The following is a 12,969-nucleotide window of genomic DNA, read 5'->3' on the forward strand; positions in this document are numbered from 1 at the left end:
ACAGGCTGGAATCGGGCTGTATGGCAGGTAGCATTCTAGAAAATGGATAGTTCATTCTAAGTGTATGTCTACAAAGCAAATCAGCATGACTGATTTCGCTAGTGGAGATAAAAGTGAAGACGGAGTGAAGGCATGGGGTTTTTTTGGCACAGGCCAGCAACCAGAGTACAAGCCCATCAGGAGTCCTGAGTAGGAATTCAAGTATCAGAATTGTCATGCATTGATTTGTGGGCAGTAAGGGTCTCAAATGCATTTGAGGAATGCTGGTTGGAATCACTTTGGAAGGCAACACCCATAGACCTACTCCAGAATATCATAGATACATCTTGCAGACTATATTGCTCCTATCAAGTAAATCTTACTGTGAATGTTATCATGTGCATGCATGTGTAGTGTGTGTTAGCATTACATTCATAGGCTGCAGAATCTCTCTGGCTAGAGCGACTCATTTGGCTTGCAGTATGGATTCCACAATGTTAATGCATTGGATGTAGGATTATATTAAAGATTCATTTGTATTAATAAGTAAGATTTAGTTATTAATTGTTAATAAATAATTTAATAATATCTGTACAGATACCTTTGTCAATTGCTAGAATACTCATCTTAAACATTATTGTTGCCTTCTAGTGAGAATCTTAGTTCATGGAATAAGTACTGATTTTTCTTATTACAATAGATGTGTAATAACCAAAACACTGGCTTGCATCCATAGATGCTTCTCAGACAAATCCCGGGACGTCATTCTCCCATTGTACTCGGACTTGGTGAGGCCGCAGCTGGAGTACTGTGTCCAGTTTTGGGCCCCACAATTCCAAAAAAATGTGGAGACACTTGAGAGACTGCAGAGAAGAGCCACGCGCATGATCAGAGGTCAGGAAAACAGACCCTACGACAACAGGCTGAGAGCTATGGAGCTTTTTAGCCTAGAAAAGCGCAGGCTCAGGGGTGATCTGATGGCCACCTATAAGTTTATCAGGGGTGACCACCAGTATCTGGGGGAACGTTTGTTCACCAGAGTGCCCCAAGGGATGACTAGGTTGAACAGTTATAAACTACTGCAAGACTGTTTCCAAAAGGAAGTACTAAAGCATGGAGCCATAGCAATGTCGCCTTACGATGACATGTAGATGCGCCCTATGTGACTAATTTGACTTTCAGTGATTGTAGTATACTGTTTCTGAAAGTTGTCTCTACATGTTTGCTCTTATACAGAACCATCTATGTGGGAAAACATCTAAGGAGATCATGTTTTTTAATAGAAATTGCTGAATCTGGAAATCACCCAACAATAGTCTTTCAGGATATAAAGTTCATGGAAAAGTGTTCTGAATCTGACCAGTTTCTAGGGTAAATAGGTGGAGAAAACAGAACGTTCTTAAAGAAACACCTTCTACAGCTTAAAAAGTTATCAGCCTTAGTCAAAGAACTTTGGTCAAATCAGGTTTTATAAATTCTAAAGCCACTCGATACATGGCTCACAAGGTATTAGATTATGTTTAAGAAACTTTCTTTGGGCCTTTGTGTTCTTTATTGGGTGTGGTAAATTTGAAGTACGGTCATTAATAAGGTGACCGAGGGGTTACTACTAATCCACTAATATATATATATAATATATATATATATATATATATATATATATATATATATATATATATATATATATATATATATATATATATATATATATATATATATATATATATATATATATATATATATATATATATATATATATATATATATATATATATATATATATATATATATATATATATATATATATATATATATATATATATATATATATATATATATATATATATATATATATATATATATATATATATATATATACACACACATGCACACACACATTCACTTTCATTATTATATTAATATTCTATTAATATTGTGTGTGTGTGTGTAGGTGTGTATGTATATATGCATATAGTGGTATTTCATTTTAATCACAGAAAAATGTGGATTTGGGGTTAATTTTTTTTAAGTGGAAATTGGGATTTCTTTTACATCAGAGAAAGCCAGGATCCCAGCTGATTAGAGATGTGTATTGCACTCTTCAGTGACATGCATGGAATTTTATTCACTTAAAGAATGCTGTAGTTCAGGGTGTGGCAGAATTTATTTATTAAAAAATTTTGTCTGACACATAATATCTGCATCAGTAAAAAAATCCCATATATTGTGTGTTAGCTGATATCAATTCCTCTGGCTGTTTTTTGCAAAATTAAACCTTAGTTTGAAAATGATATTGGATTGTAGATGGAAGTTTGTACGGGGGTTTACTTTGGGGAGGGGGGAGATATTACTTTTGTTTGTTTTTAATCTTAAAGTTAGCTTTCTGAAAGAAAGCACTAGATAAACTCACCTGAATGATATAGAAGGGGGTGTTTCAATGATATTCTAATGGAATATAATTTGATGTAATGTTTATGTGAAATAATTAAGCACTAACCTCAAGTGTGATGATTCAGCCTGATTTGCTGCATCAGAAAACTGAAAAAAGTGAAGGTTTCCATCCCTCATTAATATGGCACTGTTGCATTCAGTATACTGTGTATTATTATCCTTTGGTTTCTATGAATATAATGAAAATCTTTCCAATGAATACCTAATAAAGGGATAAATGGGTACCTGCTAAAGTGATAAATGCCTTAATGAATAGTCCAGATACTAAGTAGCCATATTCCTTGTGGCATGAAAAAAACATATAAATAAATAAAAGGAACCTGTCAGTCTGTATACTTTACTACCACTGCTTTGCACATTTTTTTTTTTATTCTTCCTTATCCTGATTTTGCTTCCAATGTTGGTTGTGGTCATAAACTCTTGTAGTTGAGTGAGGATTTCATTAAAATTGTTTCTCACTAGGAAAGCTATCTGAAGTGAATATTACTCACTTAATTCTATGTACATTTGTTATTATGGTCTTCAGTACATAACTAACAGAATCAAATGAGTGCACCAATCTTATTTATACCAATTATAGATTCTTCAGGGCCAAGAAGCCACATTATGTATGACTCTTTGACTAATGTGAGATTTTAAAAAATCATTCTTGGCGGCCTATTAAAGTTTATTAGTTATTGTAACTTAACTTACATGTACTGTACATTCACTTGGAGTAGATTTTTATTCAGAGAGAAAGCTTGTTCCCATGGTGTGGGCATTAGCTTATGACTTAGGAAGCTAGAGTCCTCTCCCTGCTCTGCCACAGACTTCCTTAGCCTTGAGCATGTCACTTAGCATTTCTCTGCTTAATTTCCTTCTCCACATTAGTGTGTAAAATATGGATAATACAGTATTCACTCAAATATAAGATAACTCTTATTTATAACACAACACCTCAATAATTAGATTCTATATATGGAAAACATACATTTCTGATAATTTTCCAGGTATAGAATCTAATTATTGGAGGTTTTCCTTGAATTTGTCCCCCTCCCTCTGCTACAACAGAGAAAATAAATCTGGGGGAGTCAGGTGACCCCCTTGCTCTCTGCCCCCCGCCCCCAGATTCTTCCCCCTGAAACTCATAGATTTCATAGACATAAGGGCTGGAAGGGATGTCTCAAGATCATCGGGTCCAGCCCCCTGCCTAAAGGGCAGGAAGTCAGCTGGGGTCAGATGACCCCAAGCAGATAATCATCCAATGCTTCTTGAACGTCTCCAGAGTAGGTGCTTGCACCACTTCTGTGAGGAGTCTATTCCAGACTCTGGAGACTTGGATAGAGTCTTCCCCCACTCTTTCCTTCCCCCCCCCCCCCCCCCTTACTGTCAGACCCTGGTATACCCGAGCACATGGAAGGAAGGGTTAATTTAGCAAACCCAAATCCACTGGAAGCCCTATGACAGTCTTATAATTAGCTTCCCACTGGCCAGCTTCCAGTGGGAGGATCTACACGGCTGCTTTATGGAAATGGGGAACTCCTCCCTAGCTTGCTCCTGTGGCCATTGGCTATAGGCAAGACGCATCCAAGTCCTTTGAGCTTGGGCCTGCGCGTAGTATTCCTACCAACAGATTTGAGAGTATCTGAAGTCCCAGGCTGAAAAGTCTGGGGTAGAGGATACCTGCTAGTTGTAGCACCACATACGGTGTTTGAATGATTGAGTTTTCCTCAACGGAGAGGATTTGGAACTGATTTGGCTAATTTGACCTGGAGTATGAAAAATTTTCGAAAACAAAACACCCCTATCTGTGTAGTTAGGTTCACATTAGTATGTTTGCCCTATGCTCATTGTTGGTGTCTTTTAATCACCTTCACAGTTCATTTCCACTATTGAGCACATGCTGCTTTTGACAGCAGTTTGATGATAGTGTATTTAATGAGGTTTCCTTGTATACAAATGTATGAGGAGGAGCTCTTAGTCCCCTGGCTAATTTTGGAAAAAACCTTATCTTATATTTGAGCAAATAAGTAATAACTCCCAGGGGTGCTGTAAGTTTAAATAAGGGCCACTTAAATGGTGGAAAGATTCACTGTGCCATTTCTTTTGACCAAAATGCAAGTTAGGTTAAAGTTGATCATTTTTTGCTGGAGAAAAGTGAGGATTGAGGTGTGTTGTTTTGTAGGTTTTGAGTTATTAGTACCTTTAGAGACTAAAACTAAAGAGCAAATCATTTGATTGGTTTTAGCAAGGTATGTACTAGAAGACAATTTCATAATGAGCTTCAATTGATTCATGAGCTTTTGTTCTGCAAGTCTAATAGCCTTGTCAGAGTGAGTCTCAAGATGAGGGAGGCATTGTAGTGAACTAAATTGCTAATTATTTCATCTGCAGTGTCATTAGATATTGATGTTTAATTATGACTAGTCTTTGATAGGCTGTAATAATAGAATAATTCATTCTTATAGTAAACTGCAAAACTATACTAAAAATAAACCACATAGAAAAACTAGGCCATCACTTCTCTCTCCATCCATTTCTACCCCTGCTTCCTTAAAAGAACTTTAATATTTCATTCTGTGTGTTCTTATTGACAGCCAAACGCTTAGCAATGTATCAAGAACCTGATTCAGAGGAGGAGGAAACAGCACCTAAAGGAGTAACATTATCCCAGCGGGACAGTATCTGCAGTCATCAGAGTGTTAAGGCTGTCCATAGAAGCCAAAGTACAAAATCCCACCGACGCACTGGAAGCAGGGCTGAAGCAAAAAGAGCAAGCATCCTCTCCAAACACACTGCATTCAGCAGTCCAATGGTTAGTTGCAAAAATGAAATGTATTTTGTTCTGAATTTTTCAGAAAAACAGTTCCTTGAAAGAAGAAAGATAACTCCATTGTTTACTTTTCATCAGTTTCACATTATTGCTATGAAAATATATTCACATTGTAAATATTCAAATCCACTCTGAAATTGCCAAAAATAAGTCATTCCATACTTTATTTATGAGTGGCTCAAGATTATTGTTAAGTAGAACATCTTATAGGCAGAAAATGTAGTTGAAGTGATGTTTTCTAAATCTTATATATCAACACTTGATAATACAAAAGGAAATTTTGTGAGAAGTTGTCATCTTTGACGAGGAGGATGTCCTTTTAAAACCACACTATCTTTTCTGCATCAAGCATTCTGCCTTCTTAGAAAAATGTTTATCTTTGGTCTGAAAATGAGTAAGAGCTATTTAAAAGGTGAAGGATGTATGACATTGTGATGTATGTATCATGTAAACTGCTCTCAAATGTAGTGGTTAAAATACAGTGGTACTCAATAATTTCTGTATATTAGCAAACAGCTTCAGAGGCTTCAAGCTTTTTAAGTGTTTTGATATTACATCCAGCTTTCAGTTTCATTGCCGTCTTATTTTTTCACTATATAGGTCTAGATGTTGTGTCAGCTAACAGTACAAGACAGTAGAATAATTGCTTTAGGTAAGACTGGAAAAAGGAAAGGGATTTCTATATGCTGTTCTGATTCCATCCACAGTCCCCAAATAGCTGAATATTTTGCTAAAATCATCACTAATACAGAGTTAAGAGCATTGCCGCTTACTTTAAAGTTGTCATCATTACACTTCAATATCAAAACTTGCTGAAATGAATGGAGCTGTTTGCAGAATTCTTAGAGCTCCTGAGATGCCCTGCCAGGACATGTTCACAAAATTGAGCAGAAATTCTCCTGAAATGCATGAGATTGCCATAGAAGTGTTATACAGCAAACAGAACCAGCTGAATCTGAGACCTGATGAAACTACTGAAATACACAAACTGCAAATTGTTAATGCTGTTCTTTTTTTGTCCATTTCAAGGAAAAAGACATCACTCCTGATCCTAACTTGCTAGAAAAAGTGAATGAATGTGCAAGATATCTAGAGGTCATGAGAAGCCATGAACAGCCATTATCCCAGCTCAGCCCTGAACTTTCAGACATCTTTGACTTCTTTATAGCTTTGACTATCTGTAATACCGTTGTTGTCACTTCTCCAAACCAGCCCCGACAAAAGGTAGGTTAGAAGGATGGCGTGGTGGAACAGATATGTGCTTATCTGTTAAATAGGGAGTCACATAAGATTGTCCTCTTCAAGAGAAAAGGAGAAAAGGTTATGATGCAGTTCTCAGTACCAATTCACACTTCAATAAGGAAAACAATCTTTGTGAGTTTAACATTAGAGGTCAATCAGTCAGTCAGACAAAAAAAAAGAAAGTACATCAACTGATTAATTTGCCCCAAGAATATTTTTACATGCACCTGAAATTTTTTAAGCATTTCTAAAATCTTTTCCTTCTGAAGTTCACCTATTGTAACATATTCAATTATACAATTGGCCAAATTTAGGTTACTTTGTAAGAATCCATTGCAATGAAAGCTATATAAGAGCTCCCCTATAAATGTTTTGACTATATTAACTAATGTATAAAAGACTCATATTTTTAGAAAGATTTTTTAAATGGAGATGTGCTGGAGAGAATACCTTGTACATCTTTCAAATGGAGTGAAATAAAATATATAATTTGGGCTAATTTTCATAACTGGTAAGTGTAAGTATTATCATTTTCTGATGAGAACTGAAGCAAGGCAATCCTAAGCTAATATATAACAAGACGATGATGATGATGATGTTGTAACTTTTTATTAGACCTGACTGGAAGGTGAAATTTCCATTTTGTGAAAAATCTATTTCCATTTCAAATTGAAACAAAAATTTGGAATTTTCCATATATAGTAAAAATTCTAGCAACAAAAATATTTGGAACCATTCAAACATGTTGATAATGTTGGGGGTTTTTTCAATTATGTCAAACCATTATGAATTATATATAGCATTACATTTTAAAATGAGTAATGCTACACAATAGCCTAAATAAAATGAACTAAACTGGTAAATTAAAAACAAGATGTTTCAGCACTGAACGTAAAGAGAATCAAAATAATTTGTTTTAGCTTTTTCTTGGCTAAAATGTCATTGGAAATGACAAATTCATGTAAAACATTTTGATTACTACAACACTGTATTGCCAGTGGAAAATTATTCCATTGAAAGTAGTAGTTCCAATTACTATACATACAGAATCCACGTTTCATATTAATACTAGCTTTTGAAGTGTATTACCAGTGTTGGTTCACTAGTAATTTCCATTTGCTGATATCTGAAAAGATAAAAAACCAAAACCAGTTTGCTGGCCTCACTCCCCCCACTCCATCCCCTCTGTCCCCACCATCATGGTGGCACCTCAGTGTCCCACTCTGCTTTCTCCACCCCTTTCAGCCACCACCCCGTGCCACCACCATCTTCAAGGACCAGAGGTGGAGAGGCCAGCAGCACTGGCCTTCCCCTTCCCCCCCCAAACGCACACTCTGTTCCCACTGTCATGGCGGCGCTCTGTCCCCTCTGTTGTACCCCCTCCCACTCCTCGCCCTGCTCCATCATTGCCATCATTCTCCCCACATGCAGCACTGACAAGAGCCATGCACTTCCGGGAGTTACACCCCCCAAGAGTGTTACAGACAGACAGACAGACAGACTAAGCCCTTTGTATACATAAAATTGCTTTTTGATATTGATTGAAATTTGCATCCCTAGCTTGAGTTAGCAAATGTAAAGGTCTATGCCTCATGTATTTTTTCTTTGGCTTTCTTTGGTTTTTATTTCCCAAGGTCAGAGTTAGATTTGAATTGAAGTCTCCAGTAAAGACTATAGAAGACTTCATTCGGAGATTCACTCCCAGCCGCCTGACAGCTGGATCTAACAGCAGTAGTTCATCGAGCTTGGCTACCAGTAAATCAATGCACAGATTTGGTTCTAGTCTTCTTTCATCTACATCTACTGAAAGCACTTTATTAAAACTGGAAGAGAAGCTGGCATACTCTGTGCAGATGAATAACAATGGATATAGTGCACAGCAGGAGAAAGGGGCTATAGAGAGCGGGCCTGAGGAAGGAGAACTCCGTTATGAGGCAGAGAGTCCAGATGAAGCAGCACTCGTCTACGCAGCTAGGGCATATAATTGTACTCTGGTTGGAAGGCTGTCTGACCAGGTATCAATAGAGCTACCTCACCTGGGAACGTTAACCTTTGAAGTCTTACACACACTGGGCTTTGATTCCATCAGAAAGAGAATGTCAGTGGTGGTTAGACACCCCATTACAGATGAAATAAATGTTTACACCAAAGGAGCGGATTCGGTTATTATGGATCTTCTTCTGCCTTGTTCATCAGGTATAGCTCTCTTTTTCTTCTAATACACTCGTAAATAACTCAACATGACAGATTGTGGTTCTCTGGTATACAGGCGTGTATGCATAGAGATGTGAGAGATCTCTCTTCTTTTATAATCTTCTGCTGTTGATAACCCCTGACATTTTGCAACTGGATTATTAGTCCTTTGCCTAAAGGCGTATGTAATTGCTTTCAATTTGAGATCTTACAATGGCAGGCCTTGTTTCAAGTGAATACTTCTCAAGATATGATGATTTGTCTTTCATCTAGTACATTTTTCCAGCATTGCTTGCTTATTAAGCAATTTTTGAATGAAACCTAGATATTTCTTCTTGCAACTTCTTCTGTTTTCATTATAATCAGTAATGATATCTTATCTTTTGTGACAATACATTTATATATTAGTATTGCAGCAGACTATGATGCTAAGTGGCATTTTAAATGTATTAGCTATCAAGTTGACACACAGGCTTCCAGAAAGTAATGAAACATTGTTTAGCTTGTAGGGCTCTTTTTTAAAGAAGCAGATGATTAGCAGAGAGCGGACTTCTGTGAACAGGTAGTTTGTCTTTTTAATTAAAAATACTTTTCAACTGTCTCAAATAGATCTATATACTACAAACTAGAAGTGATTTTAAATAGCTGCCAGTTTTAATCAGGTAGTTTTAAAGATAGCTTGGCTGGCTTTCATACATTTATTTGAGATGCAGTTTTTCAATTTGCATGATAGGCCATTTGCTATCTGTTCAATATTTGATTTTGTCCACCACTTAATAGTTAACTCAGGGTGAATGAACAGAATTCAAGTGGATTACAGACACTTCCTGTGTGTCACATTCTGCATTTGTGGTCACTTTAAATTTTACTGAAGGTTCTTGCAGTAAACAATAGTGGAAGAATCCTTCTGTGTAATTTTTGTTTAATCAACTACAACAAAATGTTGGCATTAGATTTCTGTGTTACCGAAATATAAATCAGACAACTGAGAACCCCTTGCACTTTTCTCACTGCAAATTAGTTACAAATAATATTTTCTTTATTTTCATTTTATTTTCTTATTTTTCTTTTAAAGCTTTGATAAGATTTCTTATATTTCACCCTGTCTTTATCTAGGTGTTTCTCCTTTTTATTCCCCTGTGGTTTTTCTTCTTCAGCCTCATTGACCCAATTTAAAGCCTTCTCACTAGGTTAGTAATTCTGTGAGTAAAGATACTCTTCCTCTCTTCTTGGTTAGTTGCATCATAGATCTGCTCAGGAGACATTCTTCTTGGAACACAATCCTTTACTTAAAATAAGACCCTGTAGGCAACACCATCTGTGCTGCTACAAATGGGTCTCCAGGATGCAGTTTTCCTTGCTTGGGACTTGTCTTTGACCAAAAAGATAAAAGAGAACACAACCTGTCAGCTCAGACAAACCAACCCAAGCAACCCTATGGCTGTTAATGACCAGTAAATTATAGCGCACTATTGCTAATAAGTATTGTTGTAAATACTGTATACACCAAGAAACTGCTAGGAAAGAAATGCTAATATTCTTGTCTTGGGCTTCAATGCAATATGACTTTACTGATAACATTTTGTCAAAGTCCATAATCTGCATATTCAAACATCAGATCCCATTGCCAGATATTAATGAGCACAAGGATCTATATAGAGGAAAACGTCTTTAAAATGACAATAGCAAGCCAGAAAACAGATATACAAATGCTATGCATTTAAATACCCTACCTTTTGAAAACTCAGAAATGATCCTGGAATCTTGAAAAGTCTTTTTATCTATGAGAGTGGCACTTCCGGTATCTACTGTTGAGATGATAAAATCTGACGGTCTCAAACAATATACAGGTATTTTAAAAGTGCTTGAATTACTCTTCTAATATAACATTCCTTTGTCTTAATAGTCACCCATGCAATCCATAACTGACTTGAACAGACAATTTCTTATTTATTATGTGATGAGGAATTGGAATACAGAATTCATCATTAAATGAGTCATTATTAAAGTCATAATAGATTTGGTTACCTCACTTGTGACTGAAAAAAAATCAGAAGCAAGCAAACTTGTACTGTCTATCATCCTTGGCTAGTGGTCGAAGACACAGGGCTAACAGGAATTCCTTGTCTAGCTGATATGCTAAACAAGGAATGAGATCCAAGCATTCCTCTTATTTTTAAGAGCTGACATGAAAGAAGATATATATTTTCACCCATAGAGAAGCATTGTTTACACTCCAGAAGCAAAATATTTTGAATATTGCCTTAATGTACATTATATCAAACCAGATACAGTTAAGGCCACTTAATCTTGCAGTGATAGAAACGGTCCTTGATATGTTTAGCTACCTGTCCAAGTTTGTACCAAACATTTCATATCACTGCAGTGGCTGCTACTGTAAGAATTCAGCTTGCATAAGCAACCACTATGGCTTTAGTTTCTAGAATCCAGAAGACCTTATTACAAAATATTAGGAACAGTGCTTGCTTGCTTGCTTGCTTTGTTCCTTTAAAATAAAAATACTAACTCTCTAAAACCAGATGCATCTATGAACAAGCATGTTCCTGAAAAACTCTCAGAAAGCCATCTCCTGTTTTTTACATCCAAGTCATAAGGAATATTATGCACAAATAGACAAGGAAATAGATGTAGTTGCTTTTAATTGCAAGTTCAGTTTGTGTGTGCAAACATCATAGTGTTTTCCACCATGTGTTATCTGAATCTTACTGGGAAAAATTGCTGAAATACTCTCTATATGAACATGTAGCCAATTCATGTTCCGGGGTGGCCATGATGCCTCCTGACAGCCATGCAGTCCCTGCCTGGCTCCAGCTTGAGGGTTCCCTCCCCTTCTTACTCACCTGCCAGGCCTTTGATATATTTGTTTTATTGGGAGGGAGGCTGCCTAAGGGTCCTAGAGTGCACCCCAGTTCTTTTAGTTGCCAGCAGGGTCTTCCCAGTCCCTGCTCTAGTCTCAGCTTTGCCCACCTTGGGCGGAGTGGGTCCTCTTGACCACTTGTGCCACCACAGGGTACTTGTAGCCTTCAGAGCTGTTATGTGGCTCCATCAGTCCCTTTACACCGTGCCCATGCCTCACAGATGTTACTGTGCAATTGTTCTCAGGGCCTCAACCTTGGCCTCCACCCCTTTTCTCTTGCTGGGCCCTCTAGCTCCAGTCCACTGTACCAGACTGAGCTTCTGGGTCTCAGTTTCTGTCTCTCCTCCTTGGATCCTGAGCCACCTGGCTCTGATATTAGTCCTACTTGGGCCTCTGGCCCAGTCCTTGCTCTGCTTTGAACACTGAGCCTATTTTGGCTCAGTCTGCCTGTACCCCTGGCCCTGTCTCCTCCGTCCTTAGACCCTGAACCTGCTTCGACTCTCTGCCTGGGACTCTGGCCCTGCCTCTGCCCTGCTCTGGGCACTGAGCCTACTTCAGCTCCCTATTCCTGTCTTGGCTACAACCTGTTTTGGGGCAGCAGCTCCTCAGACCCAGGAGGCACCAGTTGCCAAGGCAGGGGGTGGGATGGTCCCCCGCATAGGCAACTGGTAGGGTGTGCACGGGGGTGCATGTGCCCCCCCCCCAGCGGGGCTGGTGCCCCCCCGATGGCCAACATTGATGCTGTCAGTAGGGCTGGTGCCCCTCCTGACAGGGTCAGCAACTTCTGCAGGTCCTCCCCCACAGGTTCAGGAGGCACCAGTCACTTGTGGTCCCCCATGCACTTCGCGGCGGACCCAGAAGTGGACTGGAAGTACTTCTGGTCCACTTCCAGGTTCACCGTTGAGAGCACACAGAACAGTCCACCCTTGTGCTTCCTTGGGATGCTTCATCCACCCCACCATCTTGGTGTTCATGAGCTGTGCCAGGTACCTCGAAGTACATAGAAAATACATATAAAGCTATGACTATAGCTGAATCGTTGAATCTCTCTGAGTTGATTCGGAGGCTTCTGATTCAATTCAGAGAGATTAAAGGGTCTCCTGATTAGATTCGGATTCAAAGATTCAGTCGCCGAATCAGGCCGAATCTCCTCCGAATCAAATCAGCGAACAAAGCTTTGCATAGCCCTAATAGTCTGCTCGTGGTCCACCTCTGAGCCACATGCATCTAACTGCAGAGCTCTTCCCTGTTTGGACTCCAGGGCCAGATTTCCTGCTCTGGCTTCAGCTCTGGTTTATCTCTCTCCCACACCCTGCCCCTTTCTGGTCAGGTGACTCCACAGGGTTGACTGCTGGTGCCCTCTAATTCCTGCCCCTAGCAGTCAGGCAGGAACCCCATAACTGCAGGTTACCGT

The 12,969-nt window shown here is 38.5% G+C and overlaps 1 protein-coding gene across 2 annotated transcripts in view; it reads left to right on the top strand.

Annotated features, from left to right (window-relative positions):
* Window positions 1-12,969, top strand: part of ATP10A (ATPase phospholipid transporting 10A (putative)) — a 170,909-nt gene that overhangs the window by 133,203 nt on the left and 24,737 nt on the right. For both annotated transcript variants that reach the window (XM_025195615.1, XM_006017071.3), the window contains 3 exons: window positions 5,007-5,224; window positions 6,272-6,466; window positions 8,119-8,680. In XM_025195615.1, the coding sequence (XP_025051400.1) occupies window positions 5,007-5,224; window positions 6,272-6,466; window positions 8,119-8,680 (975 nt within the window). The remainder of the gene's footprint in view (window positions 1-5,006; window positions 5,225-6,271; window positions 6,467-8,118; window positions 8,681-12,969) is intronic.

The sequence above is a fragment of the Alligator sinensis genome, unplaced genomic scaffold (genome assembly GCF_000455745.1).
Source record: "Alligator sinensis unplaced genomic scaffold, ASM45574v1 scaffold144_2, whole genome shotgun sequence".
NCBI classification, from domain to species: domain Eukaryota; kingdom Metazoa; phylum Chordata; order Crocodylia; family Alligatoridae; genus Alligator; species Alligator sinensis.